This window comes from Macrobrachium rosenbergii, chromosome 9 (assembly GCF_040412425.1).
Source record: "Macrobrachium rosenbergii isolate ZJJX-2024 chromosome 9, ASM4041242v1, whole genome shotgun sequence".
Taxonomy (NCBI): domain Eukaryota; kingdom Metazoa; phylum Arthropoda; class Malacostraca; order Decapoda; family Palaemonidae; genus Macrobrachium; species Macrobrachium rosenbergii.
Window position 1 is genome coordinate 20697662 of NC_089749.1, and position 15000 is coordinate 20712661.

Below are 15000 nucleotides of genomic sequence, written 5' to 3' on the forward strand. Positions count from 1 at the left end.
GACCATCAAACCGTCACTGATTACGAAAAAAAAAAAAAAAACCATGAAGTAAAGTGATTGCGTTTAGAGCAGATGATACACAGTTCTCCCTAGTTATGGACAACACTGGAGATATCATGTTCATAATAAAGTATACCTTAGTTTAACCAGACTACTGAGCTGATTAACAGCTCTCCTAGGGCTGGCCCGAAGGATTAGACTTATTTTACGTGGCTAAGGACCAATTGGTTACCTAGCAACGGGACCTGCAGCTTATTGTGGAATCCGAACCACATTATAGCGAGAAATGAATTCCTATCACCAGGTCTTCACATGGAAGGTGTTGGACGAACGGAAAAGATTAAAGTCTATGAAAATAACATTAAATTTATACTGATTAGGTAAGAAAAATTACTATCATAGTAATACAAGTAAGTATGACTGAGGTGTAAATAGAGATGACGAGAAAAAGGGGATCAGGGATTGAAATTATAGATCAAATAACAAAGATGATGAAAATTGACTGTTATCACCTTATAAATGTAGCTTTTGTACGCAAAAACGTTTGAACATAGCAATGGAATTCTCAAAATAGACACTTGTTATAGTGTCTATAATGAAACCCAGTTAATTTATTGAAGACTTTACAAAGTTTAATTGAACAGGCAGTCAGACTAATAATGAATAGGCTCCCATATGAAAAGGACATGCCAGGCCTATTTGCGTTTCACTGGCCGTAAATTAAAGCAAAAATGAAACAAGGATTTTGACACAGGTCACGGTAAAGACTATGAAACCAAAACACCTTGTAGTACATCTATTCCTCTTTATAACTCAGACAGGTATAGCTTTCTTCATATCTTTGAAAATGACAAAGCTTCCATAATCTTTCTAACGGAGAAAGGTAAGGCCAACTACTCCAGAGCTACAGATATACAGCAGCTTATGTTTCCCTTTCAGGTTAGATCGTTAACGTTTAGATGCCCTTAAAACTGTCGGCGAATTTGTCTTCATCATATATTGTAATCTCATAGAATATATATCACTGAAACTTATTTCTACCCAGTACAACCTACATAACCTAATCAGGTGATAATAGTAATGTGTTTTTCGTACCCACTTTTCAGGCAGTCAGTTCAAGTAAGGATTACCACCCGCAGCCGATCTAAATGCAGTATGGTTTTCTATGACTCCCATTTTTGTTGTCTGTCGTTGTAACGCTTGTATTTTTACTTTCATGGTTGAAATACTACTTTTTACAAAAATGTTGTGCTTTTAGGCTGAATTAATATTACTAACAGAATTTTTTCACTTCAAATAAAAAAGGTTAACAAGGTTATTGATATACTGCCAATGTGGTCGGCACGAATGCCGTACGACAACGTTTCCCAGGATTCCTCTCAGACGCAAACCGATGTTACCCACTGCCTGAAGCACAATACGTTTATCAGTTCAGTGTACAGCTATCTCGAGAGAAGTCTTAGACGTTACAACTGTTCAGTTGCAAGCCGTTTCTGCCGCAAGCAATGTCCCAGTCACTTGCCAATATGATTGCTGAAAATAACACTCACTTCTTTGAAGGCGTTGAGAAACTTTTGGAAGTGTGGTTCACTCGTAAGGATGGAATGACTTCTAATTGTGACCTAAGGAAAGTTCCCAGGTAGGCAGTGCAGGGAAAATGGTTGTCTCGTAAAGGCATGTCTGAATCGGGTTCCCTCTCTGATTCACCGTCATTAAAAAAAAGTGTAGTTGGTACTAGTGCTGCGTTGGCGTGAATTCTTGAACCACTTATGCATCATTCTGGGATGGTAAGAATGTAGCCAACAAATTCTACAAATATTGTCACTTGTCCCGGTTGTACGTTAAACCGTGGCCAGGAATTGTTTACATCGCAAGTTTATCGATTGGCTGGTAGTGTACAATTTATGACTTTGACCCATTTACCATAGCATGCTGGTACATTCCACATGTTTGTTCTAGCAATGCTGCATTCTTTTTTGTATTCCAAATTAATACATTTGGAGAAGTCTACGACAGAAACGCGAAGAGTTACAAGTGACAGGATTTGGCCGGCAAAAGGTTAATTACAAAAATGTAAACAAAAATGAAAGGTCATGGACTCGACCGGCTGTGCCATTTAACTTTAACGGTTAGGTATTAAGATGTTGAAATTTATTTAAACTGGTAGCAGTATACAATTACAGAATGTGTAGTCACGTACTAATATATGTGATGACAAAAGCAAGCAGGTAGTTTAGGTAGGTTACTAGGCTATCATGGTTAAATTACTTGTTTTGGGTCATTGTAGCCTGAAACCTATTTTGAAATTACACCTGTAAAAAATGTATGGTCGCAGCGTGTCAGTCACGATTCGTAAGAATTTGAATCCATTTGGTTTTAGTACTGTGCAGTAGTATGACTGTTTTTTAAAAGTAATTTGAATTTAACTGAAGTTATGTTATATATCTGTGGTTACTTTTATATATGCATTTTATCAGAATATTTGTTCTTTATTTTTTACTGAAATGATTTTATTCATTTTTACGTAACTCCACTCCATCACTGCCGCGATGAATGACCCACTGGGTTCCCACTGCTTGGCGTTAAGCCTGAAATCCATATTCCATTCCTTGTTAATTTTTCTTTCCTTCACGGCCTACTTGGAACCATTTCGAGAGGCATTATATTGAATGCCTCTAATGCATGGTGTTAAATGACTTTGGTAATTGATATGTGTTTCGAAATTCACGTTGTCATGCCACCCTCGCCATTGTTACGTAGTAGTGGAGGCCCTCTAGGCCTATGAGCCGTCATTCCCTCCACAGGGCGGGCCTATTGATTACCAAAAGGGCTCTCCTGTCGGTGGACAAATTGAGGCCTAACAGGAGGAACCCCGCTTTTAACTTATTTAGTTTTTTTATCGTTTTCTTAGATGCTTTTAATTAGTGCCAAGTTTATTCTGGTTTTCCCATCCACCAATTATTGCTTTCATACGTCAGTTAGGGGGAACTCATTGCAGATGATTTAACACCCACGTGAAGAGCTATTCAGTCGCTGTTTTCTTAGTAAATATTACGTAATTTATAGTTATAAATGTGTTAGTCCATTATAAAGACAGGTAACCGTCGTAAGATTCGTGATTAGATGAATATGTACCAAGTATTGCACTTGTCCATATTTAACTACTTCTTTTGAAAGATACGTTTCGATATGTCATCAGAAGAAGGTCATTTATCATAACTTTTAGGTTTCTTGCTGCCCTTGCAAACTTTTATTCAGGTTTATCTTGGGCACAGTTTTAAGTCATTCAGTTTTTTCCCATTTCAGTTAGTTTGTAATTCCAATGAATTCTTTCATTATATTGGATAATTTATGTAATTGAAACAATTAACTAGTTAATGCTTATGGTATGCAGTTAGTTTACTGTAGGTTTTTTTTTAATCATTTATTCGACCATGTATGTATGGTATTTACTGTAGATCCCAGAACCCTCCATTTTCTCCAGGTTTTCAATTTTGATTTGCCCTTGAATAGTGTTTTACCACTGCTCAAATGCAGATCAGCTTGAAAACCTTTTTGATGCATCGTCTATATACCCAAACCATTCCACGTCTTGTGTTATACCCGTACACTCATGTTCCTCTCTATCAAATGTTAAACGCAGGTTCAGTAGTATTCATATTGCACTTACTGTACACCATAATCAAAGCCTTTCGAAACGTCGTGCATCACAGATGATAATTCTGTTGCAATGTCTTATTTTTTTTTTTATTTTTTTGCAGAAGGCTGATTGGTTATCTGGTGAAATTAGATATCAAGAAGTTCATACGGTTACTTATGGACTTTGATACAGTTATCATCGATGCAAATTATAAGTTTGTTAGTCTTTACGATGCTGGGGATTAGTCTTCATTACTTTTACATGCCATATCAAGTATTTTAATACTTAATTTTCTACATCAGGTTATTTTGAAAGAGTAAGATTCTGTTTTTATTTGATTCTGAGTTTATATATATATATATATATATATATATATATATATATATATATATATATATATATATATATATATTGCATATATGTAATTTTCTTTTCATGAAGAGAATTAGCATGTTATCCTTTATATTTCCCGCTAAGAAATGTTCCCAGTTTTTTTCCCTCATACATCAGGCTACATCATGCCTGTACTTGTATCTCTCTCTCTCTCTTTTTTTTTTTTTTTTTTTTTTACAGCATTCGGGTATCCTTTCATTTGTAGCATTTGCTCAGGAGTGGAAATGAAAGTAATTTACCTGTTGATGCCCGTCAAGGAATTGCTGTCTAGATGGAATCTTGCCAGCTTTTACCAATGATTGACCATTGACTGTCAAGTTGCGTTTTGCAAGACATTATTTTTACCTCAGGGACGAATTTGGGCCACTGTATGGGCCTATGCCTGAAGTTTGCCGTGCGTGGCACACTGTAGTCGTTACTGAAGGGTATTTCCAGACTGGATCTCGAATTATTCTTTCTTCCTCTCTTGAAACTCGTTGGTTGTAAAGCAGGTTTTCCCCCCTCTTTAACAGCCTTCTTTTCCTTAACGTTTTCAGTCTTCGATGTCTGGAATTGGTTCTCTCTAACCCATGGTAGTGCAGATAGTCACTTCTGCTTAAAAATAGGTCTTTTATTTCAGTGTTGCCATTTACGTTTTCTCCCCGAGTGTAAAGATTTTCCTTTTAAATATTTAAGATCCGCATAACCTTCATCCTACCTTGTATGGTATACGCATGCGTCCTTTCCTTAGATCAAAGACAGTCCGTTTGATAGGATCGTCGCATTCTTCTTCTTGTTTTCCCCTTTCTAGGGACATTTCAGTCACTTCCGTTGAGAAGAATGGGGTGCGCCCTCTTCTAATTCAAGGAGTCTATGTGAGATTTGTCTTGAAATGGTTTAGATCTCAGTGGTCGGACTGGACTTCTCTGCTTCTTCTGTTTTCCCTTTTAAGAGAACGTTATACTGCTTGCTTGTATGAAGAGGCTCTTAAGATTTTTCTGCCTCTTTTTCATGTATTTGATATATTTATGTATTTTTTTTTTGTCAGGTGAGGAAATTTCTCTCTCTCTCTCTCTCTCTCTCTCTCTCTCTCTCTCTCTCTCTCTCTGTGGCAGAATTTGTCGGCATTTCCAAGCAGAACTGGTAACCTTCGGGATATGTTTGTATACCTTTTTTTTTTTATAGAGGGAGGAAATTGTTGGCTGCTCATACCTGAGCTTTTGGCAACTCTTAGTAGGCGAGATCGATGCAGATGTTTGCTCTACTAATGCTGTAGTACTTTGGATGGAAATTCTTGGGACTTCTTTTTGCTTTTCAAGTTGAAGGTCACACACACACACACACACACACACACACACACACACACACACACACACACACACACACACTAGTACTTTCTATTTTTTAGGCCTTTCGTCACGCACACTTCGAAAGAGCATTATGGGTGATAATGTATATTGTGCAGATGTGATTACACTTTCTTGCGCGCATATGAATTAAATATGTTAATATGCACATTATTTCCTCCCAGTTGGGACTAGAATCTAAAATTTAGGCCTTAGGCCAAAGGGCAAGCGCTGGGATCTATGAAGTCATTCAGCGAGCTGAAAATAATGATGAAACAACTGTTAGGATAAGGTGGAAAGTAAGACGGAAGAAAGAGAATATGATCGGAGGTATAGTAAAAGGAATGAAAGGGGTTGCAGCTAGGCGCCGAAGGGACGCTCAAAGAACCTTAAGCAATGCCTACAGTGCATCGTCCCCGAAGGGGTTTAGTGCCGTCAGTGCACCTCGTGCGGGGCACTGTAGGCATTACTTAAGCTTCTTTGCAGCGTGCCTTCGGCCCCTAGCTGCAACCCCTTTCGTTCCGTTTACTGCACCTCCTTTTATATTCTCATTCTTCCATCTTACTTTCCACCCTATCCTAACAGTAGTTTTATAGTGCAACTGCGAGGCCTTCCTCCTGTTACACCTTTTAAACTTTTACTGTCAATTTCCCTTTCAGCTCTGAATGACCTCATTGGTCCCAGTGCTTGGTCTGTGGCCTAAATTTTATATTCAATTCATTATAGTGCACCGTGTGAGGTACACTGATAGCACTATCTCCCTGCGGGGATTCCCGGTGGGGAAGTAAATTTTGATGGAATAGCCTTGATGGAACTTGATGTATCTTCTTTTAAATTCGTAGGTGTAGATTACCCGTGAACTTCAATACTTCACGAGAAAATTGTATATATGTAGGATTATTCTCTTTCTTGTTTTCTGTTTTATGATCATCTGTCGTCTCTTGCTTTGATGCTAATGTGTCTCTCGTCTCTGAATGTTGCTCTCTCTCTCTCTCTCTCTCTCTCTCTCTCTCTCTCTGAAAAGTCATCTCATAATAGAATCAGATGTTCCTTAACCCAGATCCAAACTCTCCATATAAACCAATTGAAATCTATTTGCAGCCTTTTGAAATCTGAGATCTCTCTTGTACAGTACAAACAGGCGCAAACACATAACACACACACACACACACACACACACACACACACGCATACCGATTAGATATAAAAATATACCGGTCTCTAACTTCGTTGGCGGTGGAGATAAGATTTGGGATGCATTGTCTTGACCAGAACAAATCCCTCTATAAAGGAGATGAATTGCTTTTATGGTTCCGTGAATCTTGACAAAAGGAAGGTTAAGGGCAGGTAGACAGACAAGGGAATTGTGGTCCCTGATTTCATTCTTGTATAGAGGGTTAGATTCCTCCCCCCCCCATCTCTCTCTCTCTCTCTCTCTCTGTACGTGGTTGCGCATACGGCTCGGCTCACAACGGATTGGAACTTCTTTTTATCCCCGAAATGGACGAGTGTTTGGTGCGCTAAGCAGTGAATGCTTTGAGATGAAGGAGAGAGAGAGAGAGAGAGAGAGAGAGAGAGAGAGAGAGAGAGATAAGGAGTGGACTGTGTAATCTTAACTCTAATCAGTATGCACAGTACATCAGATTTAAGACTGTATAATCGGATGTCTGTGTATATATCTCTCTTATTGTGGCCATGTGATGAGAAGGGATGAAACATAGGTAGGGAGGAGAGTGATGCAGATGAAGGTGCCTGGTGGGAGAGCAAGAGGAAGACCGAAGAAGCGAAGGTGGACGGATGTAGTTAGAGAAGATCTGAGAGACAAACAATTGTCAGAGGACGATGTGTTTGACCGAGCCAGGTGGAGGAAATCTGTCAGAACAGCGACCCCACATACAAGTGGGAAAAGATGCAGAGAAAGAAGAAGACTGTTGTCTGCTCAGTTTCGAACACTGAAATCCACCTCCCCCCTAACCCCCACTCCCATATCCACCAGGCAGAGCCATCCCAATCCTTTTACCTGTAATTACAGGGTTATGTGAAATACGCTCGACTTCATTACCCCCAGATTACGGAAGGCAGAGATATGAACGAGTAGTAAGATTACAGCCGTAATTCAAGATTAGTCACAGTTAGTTCATTACGAAATTAGTTCTGAAATGCAGTTCGTTTTTTTTTTCGTCTTTCGTAACTTTTAAAATCTGGATTTTATTATATAAATATTTTTTTCCTTTTCTGTATTTCGGTAAAGGATGGGTTCGCTGAAACAGGCCTTTGCCTAGTGGTCGTTTTTCCTTGGAGTGTTTGTGGACGTCGAGACGTTCAGTTATGCCGGTATCTAATTATCAAGAAAGAAAGATATCTAGTTATATATATATATATATATATATATATATATATATATATATATATATATATATATATATATATATCACACTTACCACAGGTGAAAAATAAGGAACGGGTGATAAATGAATCACGTACAAGAGTGATAATAATCATCATATATATATATATATATATATATATATATATATATATATATATATATATATATGAGAGAGAGAGAGACTTCATGTAGAGTATTCGACGTTTCGAAGTTGATGGCAGATGATTTTTGGGATTACAATTGATCTCGAGATAATTTTCCGTAACGCCAAAGAATTAAGTAATTTAATATACATCACCGTAGGGGGCTAGTGCCCACAGTGCATCGCACACGGTGCAATGTAGGCATTACTCAAGTTCTTTGCAGCGTCTCTTCGGCCTCTAGTTCTCCTTCCTCCGCCTTACTTACCACTCTCTCCTAACAGTTGTGCCAGAGTGCAACTGCGACGTTTTCTTCCTGTTGCGTCTTTACAATGATGTCGTAGGTCCTAACGCTTGGCCTTTGGCCTAAATTTTATATTCCAATTCCTAATTAATATTAACAGCTTCTTTAAAATTTATTGTTGATAAATTGTTTAACTAACGTTTCCCTTTTTCGTCGTGACCAGGTCCCAGCTGGAGTCCGTGATGCAGATGGTGAAGTGCGAGATCATCTCGGTCACCTCCAACGACGAGCTCGATGCCTACGTCCTCAGGTACGGTTCCTCTGTGGATGATTCATTTCCCTGTTTACTGTTTCCTCTTCTTTTATTTTTTTTTCCTTCTTTTTGTTCTGGGTCCCAGCGTTCGTTTTCATTTTGCTTTTTCTTTTGACTTTCATTGGTTAGGTTACGGTGGATCTTTTGACTTTCATTGGTTAGATTACGGTGGATCTTTTGACTTTTTTTGACTTTCATTGATTAGATTACGGTGGATCTTTTGACTTTCATTGGTTAGAGTACGGTGGATCTTTTGACTTTCATTGATTAGATTACGGTGTACCTTTTGACTTTCATTGATTAGAATACGTTGGATCTTTTGACTTTCATTGATTAGAGTACGGTGGATCTTTTGACTTTCATTGATTAGATTACGGTGGATCGTTTGACTTTCATTGATTAGATTACGGTGGATCGTTTGACTTTCATTGATTAGATTACGGTGGATCTTTTGACTTTCATTGATTAGATTACGGTGGATCTTTTGACTTTCATTGATTAGATTACGGTGGATCTTTTGACTTTCAAGATTAGATCACGGCGCATTTTACGAAAATAAGTGCGTACATGTTTGAGAGGAAGATTATGACTTAAGTGTTCTCTCTCTCTCTCTCTCTCTCTCTCTCTCTCTCTCTCTCTCTCTCTCTCTCTCTCTCTCTCTCTCGTATATATTTAATTTTTACAGCTGTGTTTGCACTTTCTCTGAAGTCAGGATATGATGAAATTGTCGGAAGAATCATTCAGTTTTATAGTTTTCATTACCAAATTCCGCATTTCTTACAATAATGTAAACAAGTTTTCATATATAAGTCAACCGAAAGAGGTCTCTGGATTAATTTTTGTTGTGGTTTGATGCAACATTGAGAAATGTTTTCAGTGTCATTTGGATGTTTGTCTATTATTTTGAGTGCATTTTCCGTTTTCATCTAAGTTTGTAAACCCGATATTTCTGTGGTTAGATGAAAATGGACGGCAACATCGTCATATCGTATTTGGAAGTTTTGAAAACTCTCTTAGGAGAATGTCTAGATGCCGATTTCTCTCTCTCTCTCTCTCTCTCTCTCTCTCTCTCTCTCTCTCTCTCTCTCTCTCTCTCTCTCTCTCTCTCTCTTCACGAACTGACTGACCAGCATCCGATTCTTGATCCTCACTAGGAGGGACATCCAATATACCACTCTTGACCCAAACGATAAATTATGTACCTAGTTACTAGTCAACTCAAGTTATTCGTGTCTAAGGTATAGAGAGAGAGAGGGGGGAAAAACGAAGAAATATGAAGATAATTCATTAATATATTAGCTAACGTAGGAGGGTTTGTGCCGTCAGTGCACCTCATGCGGTGCACTGTAGGCATTACTTAAGGTTCTTCGCAGCATCCCTTCGGCCTCTAGCTGCAATCCCATTGATCACTTGTACTGTACCTCCGTTCATATTTTCTTTCTTCCATCTTACTTTCCATCCTCTCCTAACAGTTTTTTAATAGTGCAGCTGCGAGGTTTTCCTTCTGTTACACCTTTCAAACCTTTTTACTGTCATTTTCCGTTTCAGCGCCTGGCCTTTGGCAAATTCTATATTCTGTTCTCTTAATATATTAGTCATTTTTATCACATTGATTCCAAGTTACACCGTGGCAAAAACATTTTTAGCAGTGCCTTTTTGTATTCTGTCGCGTGCAGATTATGCCAGGTGAACGGTGATGCCTCTGGAGGCCCGTCAGATTCATCGCAGTATTCAACGAATACTCTTTCTTGGGAGTCATTAAGTTCGTAGGTTGTGTGTAAATTCGCTGTGCGAAGAGAAAGAAGTTTGTTAATAAGTCTTCTGTAAGCCGCCGGATGACTTTTTCCATGACGCGCTTCCATTGTAATTCTGAATCATGACTTTGCAAGAATTTTATTGCAGATTTAAGGAGACTGGTGTGTGATTGACAGTGTGTCACAGAGACGTCCCTAAAGGCAAGAAAGAGATTGAGCTTATCAGTAAACATCCATGAGAGAGAGAGAGAGAGAGAGAGAGAGAGAGAATTTGATTGTCTCTGATATTGCTTCTTGGAATTAATTTGCGGTAGGATAAAGGGCTACGTGGGTGTCTCTCTCCTTCTCTATCTCCGTAGCCTGTGATAAGATATGGTAACTGCAGTTATAAGTCAGTGATATAAGTTCGATCAGTGATAAAATCTGATAACAGAGGCTCAGTCTGTAACGGAATTTAGTAACAGATATCTTAACAGCCAGAATTGTTAACAGAATTTAGATTTTAAGAGCAGCCGGTAACAGTGGATTCGTTAAATGATTTCAGCGAATGGGGACTTTGCCCTGTTTGGAATATGATACTTGATACTGAATACTGTGTAAATTCAGATAGCTATGAACAGATCTGCCCTGTACTTGAATCATGTGAGACGCTGGTTATCGAAAACTTTATCGTGGCGAGACGGCTTTCGTTATCGGCGATCGGTAAACTCTCAAGTACTTGGTTACTTAATTTGTGTGGGCCTGAGAAAAGTCCGTGTGATTGATAAGTTGATGTTACTTATGAAGATTTTCTCATTTTAGATAGATAAGGGCTAGAGATGCTGAAGTTATTGGGGAGAGAGAGAGAGAGAGAGAGAGAGAGAGAGAGAGAGAGAGAGAGAGAGAGAGGTCCTGCTAATGGTCCCATGAGTGGGATTTAATTGAAGGGCTGTCTCGTACGGGTCCTTGATGTTTTGCGCGCGCGCGCACACACACACACACACACACATATATATATATATATATATATATATATATATATATATATATATATATATATATATATATATATATATATATATGTATGTATGTATGTATTTTTGTCATTTATACGCATGTGATTTTTTTGTACTCACAAATATTCAGCCACAAGTATCCTTTAATATCCAGTTCACTGTACTTCAGGAATAACATACACTCAAGGGAATTATGAATGATAAGAGAGAGAGAGAGAGAGAGAGAGAGAGAGAGAGAGAGAGAGAGAGAGAGAGAGAGAGAGAGAGGGGGGGAAAGAAAGGAATCGTAAGTCCAGCGTCGTACCTTGAATATTGGGTTGGGGTTTCCGACTGGGATTCCATCCGGTTTCGTACAAGTCTGCGATTTCCGGTCCCTCGTTAGTGGCTGGTGGAAAGGATTTCCCAAGAATTTTTCAGCAGAGTTATTATCCTCATGGTTAATTTTTTGTTGAACCACTGCCTGAAAATGGTTAAAGTCGATCTTATGCAGGTCTCTACCAACTTCTGAGAAAGCATTTTAGCTTTTTCCATAAATGCCCAGCGCATTGATATAATGTGCTCGTTCTGGGGTAAACTGCTTTCTTTTTTGTATGTAGGTATCTGAACTTGTTAAGAGATTAAATTAAGTGGCATTCAAAGTTACAGTCTGTTTCTCTTTATGTAAAAAGAAAAAAGTCTGTAATGTTTTTGGGTGGGAATGTGGGGAAAAAATTGAATTTGCGAAGTGGTTTTTGGCTATAGATTAATTCTTTAGCAAACTGGGTTGAACATCACGTGATCGAAAATTGGCTTTGGCTTCGTCTGCAAGGACCATGCTAAGGTTACTTCTCTCGATTCCAGTGGGTGTTAGTCACTTTACTGTCCAACTTCTTTTACTTAAAATGTTATTTTTGCATGCTTCATTTGAGAACTTTCCATCAGGTTCAGTGGTGTCATTAAATTGTAATAATTATAACAGTTACAAATTATTATTATAATAATTATAAAGAGACCAATCCTCAAGTTTGTCTCGTGAGGGCAAAGTGCCAAGAATTTGCAATAACTTTCTTCTCTGGTGAATTTCCTCTGCATCGCAACCGGTTGCATAAGCGTCTTCATTCAGAGTAGTAAGATTTGATGCAATCCTGATTGCTGAATGGTCAGGAGTTTGATTTCCAAGTTGAAAGAAATAAAAGAGGGACTTGCCTCTCCTTGTGTTCACTCTCTCTCTCGACACCAATAATACTCGTGACAGCTCTGTTAATTTTCATGTTAAAACTGGGCAGGTCTGCGTCACATAAATCGTAAGGGAATGTGTGTTCAACTCGTGCCGACATTAGCTACACCTTTGTTCTGTAGGACAGTAAACTGTAGGGGATCTCTGACCCCATTCCCTGTTCCCAGGAAGAGAAAAGTTCCCGCGTCGAGGTCATCAAGGGTTGGTTGGTTGGCTAAACCTGACTGTTGGTGAAGGGCTGGTGGGTTAAATTTGATAGGCAGTCAGGACTCGGAAGGGGCTTAACTGGAGTTTCATGTAGCTATTTTTGGCAGCCGCCACGTCTGTAGACAAGGATAGATATGACGGTGTCTGGTGCAGTCGACCTCGAGGATCTCTCTCTCTCTCTCTCTCTCTCTCTCTCTTTCTGAATTTGTGTATTTTTGTATATATCCACGCTTATAGAAGCGAAGTGAGAATGTTGAATAGAAATGCGAAAGGAAAAAGGTTGAAGCTGTCGAGGTGGACAACTAGCGCTGTACATGTGACATTTTTAAGAACTGAAAGAACGAGAATGTTTATTGACGTTGGGAAAGTGGTATATAATTACGTCTTCAAGGGCTCTTAAAATTTTTTTTTGAGCTTTATGCTAATTATGTATTGTTTTTATGTCTTTTAGAGCCATTGAAGATGTAAATTATATACGAAACCTCGAGAAATTAATATGTACAAGAAAGGTGAATCTTAATTGTCCATCAGAACTTCTCCATTCACCTCTACCTTTCAAGCACGTGCGCGCTTCCCGAAAATTATGACTCTTCTCCAATAAGTGTTTCACACTATCAATACAATTGGTTCTGTGCCACTCCACACGAATTATATATATATATATATATATATATATATATATATATATATATATATATATATATATATATATATATATATATATATATACATACATATATATATATATATACATATACATATATATAATTCTTGTGTGTATTTAATAGCCATAAAGTTGCCTTCACTTAACGACTTCCTCGCGCTGTGTTTTGCATTTTTTAGTTTTCTGTAAAAGAAAACTATTGTGCCGACTTTGTCTGCCCGTCCGCACTTTATTCTGTCCGCCCTCAGATCTTAAAATCTACTGAGGCTAGAGGGCTGCAAATTGGTATGTTGATCATCCACCCTCCGATCACCCAACATACCAAATTGCAGCCCTCTAGCCTCAGTAGTTTTTATTTTATTTACAGTTAAAGTTAGCCATACTCGTGCTTCTGGCAACGATTAGGATAGACCACCACCTGACCGTAATTAAAGTTTCATGGGTCGCAGCTCATACAGCACTATACGAGGACCACTGAAAGATAGAGCTATTTTCGGTGGTCTTGATTATAAGCTGCAGCGGTTGTACATAAAACTCGATTGCGCCGAAGAAACTTCGGCACAGTTTTTACTTGTTAATATACTTATCACTGCACGCCCATAGCCGAGCGAAAAAGAAATGAAGAATCTTTCAAATACCGTAACAGGATTCGAACCCACGAACATAATTTTTTGCAAATATAAACGTTGTAAACTCTCTGTATGGACGAAAAAAAAAAAAAGGGGGCTGCCATTCTTTTTGTGCCGCTGGAGATGTGCACTTCCCGAGTCACCTCGTAATGTGAGATTTTAAAACCATAAAAAGAAATTAAATATGGCCTTTTAAGTTTTAAAGATTGCCCATGTATACGAAGGTATGACTTCGTTGTCGTCATACCCGTATGGCTGTCGATAAACCGATAGCAGTGCCACCGTTCTAGTTTCTGATGGACTGATAAAGTCCACGTGGGGGCGTTGCATAGTGGCACTGTTTAGATTTGTTCCTTCATCACAGGAATGATTTATTGGAAATAATAATACGTAGGTCTGTGAAATATATATATATATATATATATATATATATATATATATATATATATATATATATATATATATAATACTATATATATATATATATATATATATATATATATATATATATATATATATATATATATATATATATATATATATATGTAATGGGAAGGCAATGCATGTAGAACTGTCTGTTATACTATTTTGCCTTCCTCACGTAGAACAAGTGGTCGATGTTTTAACTATGGAACTTCACTTATCGTGCTCCAGATGTCGGCTATCTTTCAATATTTCATAAGTTCTTCTTCCATTAATGTTTTGGTTAAATGAAATTTATGTTTCCCGTAATTACATTTATTTAGTCTTTAAACTGTATAAGTTTTCCACCTTTCAATGGGTAGCAATGACCGAGTCTTTTTATCTTAAAAGGCATCGTAAAATTCGTGGACTTAGAATTTCACTTGTACTATGGGCATTCAGAAATTTTATAAGTTCGTTAGTCTGTTCCGAGTTTTTTCAGATCACCTCTTCACATCTCGCACACTCCCTGCCCTGATGCTCTTTTCTAACTGGACCCTGCTTCCAGAGCCTTCGTATATATGGGTATGGGTTCGATGCCTAAATCTGGTATAATTTTCCTTAGTTTCGTCCAGTTAGGCTTCCCTTTTCCATTAATGTTTCACGTTTAATTGTCTAGCAATTCACGT

General features: G+C 38.1%; 2 protein-coding genes across 4 annotated transcripts in view; one reads left to right on the plus strand and one right to left on the minus strand.

Annotated features, from left to right (window-relative positions):
• The window catches only part of Uck (Uridine-cytidine kinase), a 202979-nt gene that overhangs the window by 97071 nt on the left and 90908 nt on the right, over nt 1-15000 (minus strand). The gene's annotated exons all lie outside the window — the stretch shown is intronic.
• SamDC (S-adenosylmethionine decarboxylase) overlaps nt 1408-15000 on the plus strand; it is a 48467-nt gene continuing 34874 nt past the window's right edge. Inside the window, exons 1-2 of one of the 2 annotated variants that reach the window (XM_067108501.1) lie at nt 1408-1639; nt 8355-8441. In XM_067108501.1, coding sequence (XP_066964602.1) covers nt 1506-1639; nt 8355-8441 — 221 coding nt within the window. In that variant the 5' untranslated portion in view covers nt 1408-1505. Of the gene's footprint in view, nt 1788-8354; nt 8442-15000 lie in introns of both variants that reach the window. The other variant, XM_067108502.1, reaches the window with a different exon arrangement.